The sequence below is a fragment of the Cynoglossus semilaevis genome, chromosome 2 (genome assembly GCF_000523025.1).
Source record: "Cynoglossus semilaevis isolate Cse_v1.0 chromosome 2, Cse_v1.0, whole genome shotgun sequence".
NCBI classification, from domain to species: domain Eukaryota; kingdom Metazoa; phylum Chordata; class Actinopteri; order Pleuronectiformes; family Cynoglossidae; genus Cynoglossus; species Cynoglossus semilaevis.
Window position 1 is genome coordinate 11,974,158 of NC_024308.1, and position 12,530 is coordinate 11,986,687.

Below are 12,530 nucleotides of genomic sequence, written 5' to 3' on the forward strand. Positions count from 1 at the left end.
AGGGCTGACGGGAAGAAGGCAGTGGGAGGGTTTTTTTTTTTTTTTTTTTTCAGATTTATCGTAGATCTTTTCGACCTAGCCCTCTTCAGTCTACAGCAGGATCTGTTGTATTCATACCTCTCTCTGCCCTGTGGGGTGTGGTGGTGATTGTCGGCGCTGTGTCTTCTGTCTCCCCTGGAGCTTTGCTTTCCCTCCACCTCCGACAACCAAGTCTGTCAACACAGGTGAATCAGTGGAGATTTCTGTTATTATTACACCAAATATATTTTCATTAAAATCACTAAGAACAAGAACGTTGTGCTACAAGAAAAAGACAAAGTATAAAAAGCCCAACCCTCCTCCTCCTCTTCTTCATCATCACCTCATTTTTGTGGATTTCTGAACGCAGCTTCTCCATGTTACAAATGGTCTCTGATATTTTCGGCTGCAGGCTGCTGGGGTCTCCCATCTGTGGATTCTTCTCATACACATCCTTCATCTTGTTCAGGGCATCTCTGACACAAACAGCAGACAAAGTGAAGAAAAACAATGTGGACGTTTCCTGCTTTGATTGATTTAAGTCTGAAGAACTGGACTTAGTTTGAATATTGTTTTTTCTTTAGCTCCTACCTCTGATCCATCTCTTTCTGAAGCTCCTTGTTAAGTTCATCAATCCTCTGCTGCAGCCTCTTCCTCCTCTGCTCAGGCGGTAGGTGACTATAGTCCTCCAGAGATGGAGCCTGGAGATGAGAAACTACCTTAACGTTTTTGTTGTTCTGTCCAAACTGAACTTTTTGACACTTCAAAGCCACTCAGTTTACAGTCAGTGATGTTAGAAATTCACACTAGGGAAACAGAGCTATGTGAAGTGATGGATTCTATAATGATGCCATATTTACAACTAAAAGAACAGTTTTTTTCAGTTTTGTTCTGCCTGCTTGTCTAAAAACTCAACAATCGTTCTTTTAAATAACAGAGTTCAAGAACCATTACAAGCCTGTTATTAACGCCACTCTGTCTGTCACTCATAAAAAAAAAGTATCAGATTAAAATAAGCTGATGCACCAAACATCATGTTAACACTGAGAGCCAGTCATTGACCTTGAAAGTAACCCAACCACAGGGTCCATTAGTGGCTTCTCTGGAGCTCTCAGTCGTGACATGTGATCTCCTCGAGCAACAACTTACCATGAAGACATACAACAGTTATAATATTAGGAGTTAAATTTATATTTACCACATAATTCCATCGTCTGTTCTGAACTTTTTACAGTCACAAAGATGCAGCAGATGATTTGACCTTAAGGATCTTAAAGTATTTGAGATCAAGAACAAGATAATCTTTGTTCAAAACATTACAGGGGTTTATGTTCAAAATCTGAGGCTGAAGTGGAATTCAAACAGTCTGGTCCTGTTTTCTGTCCAAAATGTGAAGGTCAAGCTAGATTGGTGAGCAGACGAGTCCAAGTCAAGTCAACTGTTTTCTTTAGGTCTATTTTATAAATAACAGTTTTACGGCACAACTAAAACTGGAGGAACCATGTGACACAGGTGGAGTCTCAACATTAGTTGAATAAAAGTCTGGGGAAGAAGACACTAACTGGGAAAGGAACACGAGCTACTGGTGTCTACTGGGTTCCTTTACTTGATACTATGGGGGAGTACCTACTCGGTGAGGGGCTCATGCACAGACCTCTACACTTCTGGGTGGTCTTACAACTACTTTATACACACTAAAACCTCTTACTTACCATCTTTACTGACCACTGATGGATTTACCAGTGCAGAGAGATAAACAATATGGAATATTGGTTAGTTTTCATTGTGTCAAAGTCTGCCAGCTCAACAATAAAAGCCAATCATATGAAAAAGAGTGGAATTTATTATTAAAAAGTTATATAAGCTGACATTTGTGAAAAAGAGCAGTAAAGCCATCTGACTGTCAGTGTCAGTAAAAACACACACACAAAACACACACGTAGCCAGAGCAACATCAGGACGACACATCTGATGTTGGTAATATAGTTATATTAGCACTTTTCCCAACAAATCACAGCAACCATGAGGACACAGCACGCTCAAAATGTGTCGGACATTCCCACAAAGGACACACCGTTAGCCACCAAGCCTCCGTGATCTTGTGATTTTCAAAAATCTCGTCTGAACAGAACAGAGGAAGACCCAAGAAAATAAAGATGGAGAGCAACGAAAAGACAAACCACCAGAGAAATGAGTGAGAGATTGGACTTACAGTGTCTGCAGGGTCAAAAAAAAAAATACTGTACTACACAAAGGCTCTCTTTTATTTTGTATTCCCTTTGACCCTGCAGACACCACACTGAAGAACACTCAGGGTCAGATTCACCTCCATCAGTCCATCAAACACACACTGCAGAGAGTTTTCCTGACTGTCTCACCCCTCTCCTCAGAACCCTCAAATTCTGGGGGATCCTGGGAACTGAAGTCTTTATCTCAGACAGATAGTGGCTCACAAGGTCAGAACTAAAGCGGGATGTGGGCAGGAGGTTGGATGAGGGCCGGGGACGAGAAAAAGAAGAGGAGGAGGGGGAAGAGGAGAAAGAAGGTGGTGGGGGAGGGGAGAAGGAAGGGGTCTGAATGGGGGTAGAGGGAAGAGAGGACAATTCCAGAGGTCACAACATTTTTAGTTTTGGGAGTCAATATCACAATACCGTTTATATTTCTGTGGTGGTTTGATGTTTGGGGGGAGAGAGTTGTTCATTGACACATTTAACAAGTAGAACTGAATGTATAACAAAAGTCAAGTCACACTCTTTATAATTTTTTTAATATTTTTTAAAATAAAATTTTAAGTAACACAATTATTCATCTCTGAGGCTCAGCTGTGAGCAGATCCCACCCCCACCAAACCCAGTGTTTTTCTTCTCATCCCAACAGGAACATATGCTAAATATGCTGTTGTTGTTTGGAAACATTGCTTCACCGGACACTGTAACCCTGAGTTAGCATTTGTTTGTATTGTATCATTGTTTGTCTACTATTAGTAGGAAATAATAATGAGAAATGAGATTAATGATCTAAAATACAAACTTCTTAACAACCTGTGACACACACATGGCTGTAGAACACTGAGGGACGGATGATGTCACAGAGTAAACCAAGAGCAGAAAGGTAATGATTATCTAGCCTGAGGTGAATGAAGAGGGCCAAGGTCCAAAGAGTGGAACGGAGAACAATTAGAAAATGTTTTTTTTCTAAGACAATAAAGGAAAAGTGACAGAAAATAACACTTGAGACAAGCTGAGCACATGGTGTGTGGCAACAGAGACATTTTTGAGGGAAAGAATGGTAAAGTAACTTGTGCCACTCTGCAGAAGGGGTTTTTAAATTGGCAGGTGCATGACTTGTAAAAAAAAGAAGTAACTGTTGACTGTGTGACTAATAATGTTGAACATTGTTCAGCAGCAGGGTGGGGCTTTATCGGTCGCAGAGGAAGTGAACAATAGAGTCTGTTTTGAAATACCTTGGCTTAATTGTTCTAATTTTACTAAAGAGCTCATGTGAGTCCTAAAAATAACAAGCAATAAAAGCAATGTATGTCCGGAAATTAGTGTGAATTTGGTAGGGATGTGCCAAAATATCAAAAACTACGATATATTGAGATATTTCATCTTCCGTTGTTATAATAATACTGGCATAGAATATTGATATTGAGACTAATAAATCGACAAATAAACATAAGCTCGTTCTTATTTCTCAAACCTCCACATGAGAGACTCTCATCCATGTGAAGTGGATTCAGTAAATTCTGAACGCCTTCAGTGACACAGTATATGCAATATGTTGATTATCACAGAATCACTGTATCGTGATATTATCATTATCGTGTGCAAAATATAGCGAGGTACCTTGCGATGCCGAGCCCTACTATGTAGCGAATATATCCTTGTTTTTACTTAAAAAGTGTTCCCTTCACGTACCTTTGGTTTCTTCCCAAACAGCCACAGCTTGTTCTTGGATCTGCTTACAGCGTGTTTCGGGTCAGATCTTGGAGCTGAGCCTCCATCTTTTTCTTTGTCCCGATCTCCTTTGGGCGTGTTGCTGATGGTCCCATCTGAACCTGTTCTACTCAGGTTCTGGCTGAAGTCCTCAAAGGGGAAATCACCAGGAGGCTCGAAGCCAGACTTAAATGACTCTACAACAATGGCTGAGTCCTGGGATGAGGGCATAAAAAAAGAAAGAAAAGCTCACAATCTATTCAGTGTTAACTTTCAGCTTATTTCGTCTTCGTTTTACTTCCCACACTGGGCCACTCACCTTTCGCTCATTGACAGCTTTGGCAGCAGAAACCATTCCATCGAGACATTTTGAGACGATGGGGATGACTCTCCTCTCCACCTCAGCAAAGCTCCTGTACGTTTCACCAAGTTTCACTGTCCGACGTTCATCCATGTCCTGCAAATTCTGCAGGAGAGAAAAAAGCATAACTAACTTTATTCATTAGTAATGGTTTACACCAGACAAACATGTTAAACATTCAGTGACTGCACTTTCTCTGAACATGATAGTTAAGTGAAAGATATGAATGGATAAACTTGCTTGTTATACCTTGAAGATGTGTGGTATGGCATTGTTGAAATGTTTCCACTGTTCCCCGTTGAAGTTCTGTAGTTGAGCGGCGTATTCATTCTTACTCTCGTCGGCCGTGTGCGTCCGCAGGTAAAACTGGGCTTTGGCCTGAAGGATTACGTCGACATTTAAAATAGATTCACAAATAGAGACAAAGTGACCAGAGTATGGGAAAAACCATTTGCTGCTATGGACACAAAACAACAGTAAGTCGATTTAAAACAAGTCAAACCGGACTGGTTTTCGTGTCTTTTACCTCCATTTCAAACTGTTTATTTTCCTTCAGTCTTTAGCTCTAATTATACTGTAAGCATGGGGAGAAAAGAGAAGCTACAGTATAATTTTAGAGAGACCAATTACACAGTAGTACTAACATTACGTAAACCGAGAATCTGGCTATGAAGGAAGTGAGATGTTATTTTGCTGCTGGATTATCAAATGTCCATTTTTAATATTTAGAATTATTTTAAAATATAGTGTTCTTTAAACTGATTCACTTAAAATAATTTAAAAAAAAAAATCAAACAAACATGAGGTAATAAATGAATTATCACAGGCTTCAGGATAAACATGCATTTTACAGCAGGTGGAAGTCCATACCTTCTCCACTTCTGATTTGGTGGCGTTGATGTCGTTATCTAACTTCTCGTAGGATAACTGAGATTTTTCTGCTTCCTTACATTCTCTTTCAAACTTTCTTTTACTCTGAAAATGAGTAAAAACAATAAAGAGAATAAGCAACATTATCAGATAAAAAAAAACAGTGACGTGATCATCAGCATCTTAAACGGGTCTTAAAGCATCTTTGGTATTAAAAAACCCCACACCAAATTACACAGATATTGATCTGAGAATCAAAGGGTGTAAAATTCTGATGTCAAGAGAAAAGATATTGCGTTCAAGGTTAGAGGTTTTAATAATTGTTTGGGTCAGACTAAAAACTATTTCTATTTATTTGGACAGAGACCAAGTCAAATAGCACCAAAGGCTTTTCCCTTATCTGGAGAGTTTCTATACATGTTATGTTTGTCTAACTAAGCTACCGTTTAATGTTCTGATGGGGAAACATACAAAAAGCAGAGGTGAAGCAAAGACCTATTCACACAGCTGCATGTCCATATATACTGCATATCGATGTCAAGTAAAAGAAAAGAAAAAGCCAAAGGAGGAAATGATGAGTCGGAGTGAGGTAGTTTACTTTCTACCAGCCCATCTGGGTCACATTAGTACTGAAGGAAATACAGTGAGTAGCTGGGACATCACAGTCCACTCATTCACTAGTCACTAGGACAGGCATGCAGACCACACACTGCACAGTCAGTGAATCAGATCAGTTCTGCAGTCAGAGACGCTTCAGCCCTGACTATCACTGCACATGTCAAACCAACATATATATATTTAACAGGCAGGCAGCCAAACAGTAACAACAGTTATAATGAGTCAATTTTGGGGCTTATAAGGAGGCAGGAAGGAAACGGTCGCTATGGGCCAAATGTGGCACATGGGCCTTGCTTTGATGTTGGAGGTTAGTGTGTGTGTGTGTGTGTGTGTGTGTGTGTGTTTGTGTTCATGTTCCTGGACCCTGTCCAGTTGTCCCTGTGCTCACAGAAGTTTGCCAAGGAAAGAAAAGAGTCATTTTCTGCATCTTTAGTTCAAATTCAAGTCATTAACAGACATGAAACAGTGTTTAAATATCAACTATTAAATGATGCCTTCAAACACAAACCCTATCATTCTTGGTTGCTATGTCAGAACAAAAACAATGATTTGTGTTTTGTTTGGAATTGGCCTGAGACACAGATGACGACTTGTCCCACGCTTACGTTTCTGACATTCCTTGTGGGTGAAACGACTGCAGCTGCCTTTTCCTGACACAGGATTTATATTAAACACTTTTCTTTAACCCCGCCTCCTCCACCCTCCTCCTCTTGTCCCCTCCCTCCCTCACCCCTCACTTACATTGTCCATCTGTTTCCAGCATTGATCCAAATACTGTTGAGCTTTCCTGCCCTCCTGTAGGTGCTGCTCAATTTTACACACAGACACACATACACAGAAAAAAAAAGTTTTTAAAAATAAATCTATAATATGCAATAAAATTGTTTAAGAAAAAACTCAATACATCTGAATATATTATATCATTGCCCCGTATCGTGATACGTATTGTATCGCCGGATTCCTGCCAATACACACCCCTATCTAACATATTATACTTATTAGTAATTATTAATACTACTATACTATTTTATAAATATCAAATATTGGAAAATTAAACAAATGACATTTTCATGATGATGACCATTTGAACTCGTTGCTACACTCACGTGCTTCCTCTCAGCCTTCAGGTCTTGGCTGTACCTCATCAGCTCTCCATACACCTTGTGAGTCATCTCCTCGGCCACCACCTCCCTCTGACCAGCGTAGTCGTTGAGTTCATTGAGTATAGAGTAGAAGGACACACACGATGTGAACCTGCAGCAGAAACACAGACACATGTGTTAAACATTGCTGATGCCGCTGCACACGGCAACGTTTCTCTCTGATCTGTCACCAGGCCTCTGGACTGATGCAGAGTCGCTTTTATTGACTTGATTTGTAAACAGGTTTTCTTTACTCTTTTGTTGTGACCACACTGACAATAATAAAAATAGGAGATTTCTTTTCTAGTTCTGTTGAAATGTACATTTAAATTTAATGTGAAAAAAACAAAACAAAGATTTTTTTATTTGAAAACTGATAGAAAAATTGAGTATTAACAAAGCAGACTCACAGCATTTGATTTGTTATACCCGAAAAACTGAAATTGTCAGCAGATAATAATAATAACAACAACAATAATAATAATAATAATAATGTAAACTCTCTTAGGCTCCTCATCCTTTGAGCGTTTCGGACAATACTTTTTTACCAAGTTCCTGGAAAGAAAGTGAGAAGAAACCTGGAGGGTAAAACACTGTCGGATATTTTTAGCAGGGTTAAAAGACAGGAGACAAAGGAGCAAAATAAACAATAAAAACACATAATGTGAATAATGATGAATTAATGTAGTTGAACATCAAAGTCTCCGTCTACTCATTCCCTCAGGCTTCCACATTTGGAAGTGCATTTACCGAGGTATGAATAATTCAAGTAAACCAAAAAGATCTGTACAAGTAAAACATTTGCATGCTGTGTGTTTTATTCTGAAGGGAGTCCCTTCTGGAAATCAGAATCACCACAACTGCTTTAATGTTATTTTTGTTTTAATGGTTTTTTTTCAGAGCTGCAAGAAACAAACCAACAACAAATCATTGTGCGTTCATGTACCGTAGCTGCTTGGCGTAGTTTTGCTCGATGTCCAGCCTCTCTTTAACGAACTTTGCGTAGCGCTCCAGGAAGTCTATTCCCCACTGAGTGTGTTTGTCCAGGTTATCAAACTGGTCCTAAAATAGAGGAGGGGAAAGTAGAGGGGAACAATGAAAAATGAAAACAGGTTACATTTTTCTACCATTAGTTGTTTTTAAAGTTTAAGTTTAAATTAAATACATTTTGCATAAAAATAAAAGGGGTTTTAGGAAAACTGGAGGATAAATTAGACAATGGAATAAAAGATTAGAGTGAACTCAGGGTTTACAGAACTAAACAATCTGCTTGGAATTAAAGATTTTCCACTCAAATAAAACACACGTCCTCCCGTCTGTGACTCAGCGATCACAGTGTATTGTGTCACAGACAGATTTTAGTCCATGCACGTGTGAATCAAGCCTCGTGGCGCATTTACCTCATGCATCACTGGCATAAACAGACACATCAAACAAACACTCAAAATGATGCTATGACTGCTCACATTTCAAAATTACTGCTTTGAGAAAAAAGAAAGAAAAAAAAGCATAGCCAAAGAACAAAACAGATCGCTGAAAAGACTGACAAATTTGGTTTTCTTGCTGCTTTCCTTTTTCTCTCTTAAGTCCTTCATTTTCTTTTAGACACTAAGAACGGAACAGGACTTATTATACTGTAATGCTGCAATATTAGGGTAAAAACAGATACATTAAATCAGTTTACTACAATATAGGGATGTGGATGGAGAATATTAGCAATTATCTTTCCTGTTTTCTGTGTTGTGAAGATACAGTGAAAATCTTCAGCAGTAATAAACAGCAGCTGCTCGTCAGGCGGAAACATCGATTAGCTTGTATTTATCCTACTGCACTGGTCACATGGTAAATGCCTACTATCTTCTGTACAACTGCCCCCAGCCTGGTGTGCACACAAGTCTCTCCTGTCCATCACTTTACTGCATACACACTCTGTGTGTGTGTGTGTCCATCTTTAGTTGCCTCAGCCTGTGTCACAGTGTCCATGAATAAGTAAAAGAAAATTAGCTCATCCTGTAGTTTGTGGTGGGGCTGAACACAGACTCCCTCACTGGGGACATGACTACATCTCTGGGCTCTGTTTCTCCTCGGCCCACAGGAAGAGCAGAGAGAGGTCTGGAAGGACCACGATGGTTACAGCACAGCTGAATCTAGAGACTACAGTTTGGTCGAGCCTTTCTGCTGCTGCTGCCACTGCACCTGCGTTCACTGTAACTGACTTTTTCCGTTCAGAGAAACCACTCTCATATTCACTCTGGAATTTGTCTTCTCTAATCCAAATAACTGGGACAAAAGTTCAAGTTATTGCTGCAGTGTTTCCTCTGGAGCTGCCCTGCTGTTTTACACTTGTACAACTCTGCAAAGTGTTTTCAATTTGAAGTGAAAGTAACTTCCTCAATGTCTCAGAGTAATTGTCCAGAGATTTGGGACAAATTCAGACAAATAATGGGACAAATTCAGACAAATAATGTTATGTTTTTGTTGTACAAACATAACATTATTTGTCTGAACAAATAATGTTATGTTTTTGTTGTACATGCTCCCTTATAACTAAACGGATATGAATAATTGCTTACATTGAACACGAATGATTATAAAGTTTAAAAATCAGTTCAACTAACTTACTGTAACATGTAACGTTTAGGTACATGTAACGTTTAAACTCTCTCTCTCAATCCCAGAACAGTCAGTCCAAAAAAAAACAAGAACCAATAAAACCAGTGGCTCTCTGTCTTTTTACAAGGCATACCACCACAGAAAATATTTGGTTACCACCAGTGTGACCAACATTAAATTACAGCTGCACAGACCGACGCTGTTTTTATTTTTTTTAAAAGAATTTATACTTAATATGAGCATTAGCCTGTTTCTTAGACAATGCAACACTGTACAATGAAGTGGAACTACAACTTCCCCTGGAATTTAAATCTAAAACCACAGACACATAAACAGACAAAAAATCTAATTCCCTTGTGTACTACTCGAGGTCACCCAAGCAGCACCAGTGGTTAACAGTTGGAAAACCACTTTTATTAACATAGTTAAAATAACCAGCAGAAGATTTTAACCTTAACACTTGAACTTAACACATGAATTGGAAGAGTGAGGCAACTGAGCTCATTTAGCAAAAGCACAGACTAAATATACAGAAATGACATCTTACATAAAAGGTCTTCAGAAACAGGACCATAAACACCACTGACCGAGGAATTGAAGGAAATGGTTTATGGATGTGTCAGAGAATACCATGTAAGAGCAACACTGCACAGAAACAAAAAATATAATGACACAGAATATAAAAAGCAAACATTGGAAATAATGAGTCTGCATCATCTTTTTACAGCAGTGAACCCTAAATTATCACAAGTAATACTGTCTTTTCACCATTATATGCACAATCAGACTTAATTATTGGATAATATACACAGAATACCAGCATCAAAATTTCCATTCCTTCTCAGTTATGCTTTTGAAATGTTTGTCGATATTTACGCCGAGACTGTAGCCCAAATAGACCACAGGTCTGTTGTGGGTTCCAACTGACAAAAGCTGTAATGCTGCAATAATGAGCTCTAATGGCGGGGGTGGAAGGATAAATTAGTTTTTTAGCTCCTTAATGAGGGGGCACTGAAGACGCTCTGCATGGAGACTGCTCTGTGGACGCTGTGATAACCAACCAGCAGACCAGTGAGCCCATCTGCAGCCAATTGGAGAGCTCGACAGCCTTGGTGCATGAGAGACGGGCAAGGGTTACTGAGGGTAGAAATTGTTGTCAGGACAATAGACTAATTAAACACTGTGGCATTCCAGGGCAGAGTGAGCAGGAGAAAACACACACACACACAAACTCTCTCTCTCACACACTGGGCGGAAAATGTCAACTTGTCTGAAACACTAGTATCAGACGAGACGACCCCCAGGCTCAAGAGTCTGTAGTGTACTTGCTTTGTGTCTTCCATGTTTACCATCATGGAAAATAAACCAGAAAAAAGAAGGAATGTGATGGGTAAGACAGGGCTGTGTGGAAGAGTGAGGGAGGAGAAGATTGGCATTTGGGCAGCCACATTAAGGGGGGAGGTAGGAAAAACACGAGGGGAGGATGAAGAACATTTAATAGATGGAACATCCCGGACGTGGAAATGTACCTTTATTTTGCGAAAAGTTCAGATATTTACTTGATATCTAAAGCCTTGAGCAAAAGATTCACTTCAAAATTGATATTTCATATACTTTCAAGGATTTACACCAAGGGCAGCATATGTGGATTACACAAAAGACAAGTATTCCTCATGTCATTCCCTTAAAATTCAAATAGAGTTGATTTATTGATTTGATATAGATTTATTGTTAAGTGGTTGTTGTGTTGAAAAATCTCCAATTTCCATCTGTGGTCAAACAGCCAGGAACACAGGAACACAGTGAAATTCACTGACCAACTTTTCTGCAGGCAGAAAGAACATCAACGTCAAACTACAGCCAACTCTCCCAGACTGTTTACCAATGAATGTGGTCTCAACAATTTATGACCAATGCCAGACAATGTAATTTCAGGAGTAAAATATTTCAAGGTAATGTTTGAACAGAGGTAAAGTAGTAAAGGTAGTAAATTTATGAAATTAATTAATGTAAGACTACATACTTTGAGCTTAATTATCTAATTCACTTATAAAAACAAAGATTCAATTTTGGTCTGTCTCAGCTGTTTGTTCCACAGCAGGAGCTAGGATGTAGTTCTAGTCAACAATACAGCCATAAAACCAGAGGCAGTTACTCTTTAACCTGTCACATGCCTCTCATATATTACTAGTTTTTTGCTGATTGGAAAGAATGACACCTGACTATACGGAAAACCAAGAAGGCAGCACACACACACGTGACTCATGTGTTGACAATCACCGGCGCTAAATGACCCCATCATCTGACCTCTTCCGTCAAAGGATCAGTGCAGAGAGTCAGCGCTGTGGGGACTCTGCAGTATCTAAGTTTCAAACCACAGATTAAAATGGACAACCCTGAACAGGCACAGAGGCATTGAAAAGTCATCAAGAAAGAAAAACTACTCTACATAAAATATGTATTAAACAAGTTTGGAGCCTGAAGTTAGTGTTCTATTTCAAAAGTCAGAATTACTTTAGTTACCATCGTGACTCTGCACTATTGGTGATCCTTTTATTGTTTCAAGACTAGACCACGTACCACGGACGATTCACAACATTTCTTATTCAGCTTTGTGTTTGTGAGTAAAAGTCACAGGTAGATGACGGGATGCCTCTCCAGAACATGAAAAAACAACGGGAGTATTACATTACTGTCACATGACTACTTGTAGTACACGCATTCCACAACATCCGACAAAGTACTCCCAAACACTTTAGTTCTTGGGACTGAGCACAAATTACCTAGGTTTGACTTTTCAAGAGACACTTCTCCATTCCCAGAATATTTAATCTGTCTTTGGAAAACACACACACACACACATGCACCTGGGCACTCCTGTTTGTGGCCACTCGGGTTTCACAGCAACCTGATCTGCTCTTTTGTCACGCTTCCGTGCTGTTTCACATACACACCCTGACTTACTGGTTA

General features: G+C 39.3%; 1 protein-coding gene across 2 annotated transcripts in view; it reads right to left on the bottom strand.

Moving 5' to 3' along the window:
• The window catches only part of fnbp1l (formin binding protein 1-like), a 29,224-nt gene that overhangs the window by 6,362 nt on the left and 10,332 nt on the right, over window positions 1-12,530 (bottom strand). For both annotated transcript variants that reach the window (XM_008338361.3, XM_008338355.3), the window contains exons 2-12: window positions 7,894-8,009; window positions 7,454-7,502; window positions 6,912-7,061; window positions 6,547-6,609; window positions 5,188-5,292; window positions 4,567-4,695; window positions 4,276-4,422; window positions 3,939-4,172; window positions 610-719; window positions 362-494; window positions 118-212 (exon numbers count right to left, since the gene is read on the bottom strand). In XM_008338361.3, coding sequence (XP_008336583.1) covers window positions 118-212; window positions 362-494; window positions 610-719; window positions 3,939-4,172; window positions 4,276-4,422; window positions 4,567-4,695; window positions 5,188-5,292; window positions 6,547-6,609; window positions 6,912-7,061; window positions 7,454-7,502; window positions 7,894-8,009 — 1,331 coding nt within the window. The remainder of the gene's footprint in view (window positions 1-117; window positions 213-361; window positions 495-609; window positions 720-3,938; window positions 4,173-4,275; window positions 4,423-4,566; window positions 4,696-5,187; window positions 5,293-6,546; window positions 6,610-6,911; window positions 7,062-7,453; window positions 7,503-7,893; window positions 8,010-12,530) is intronic.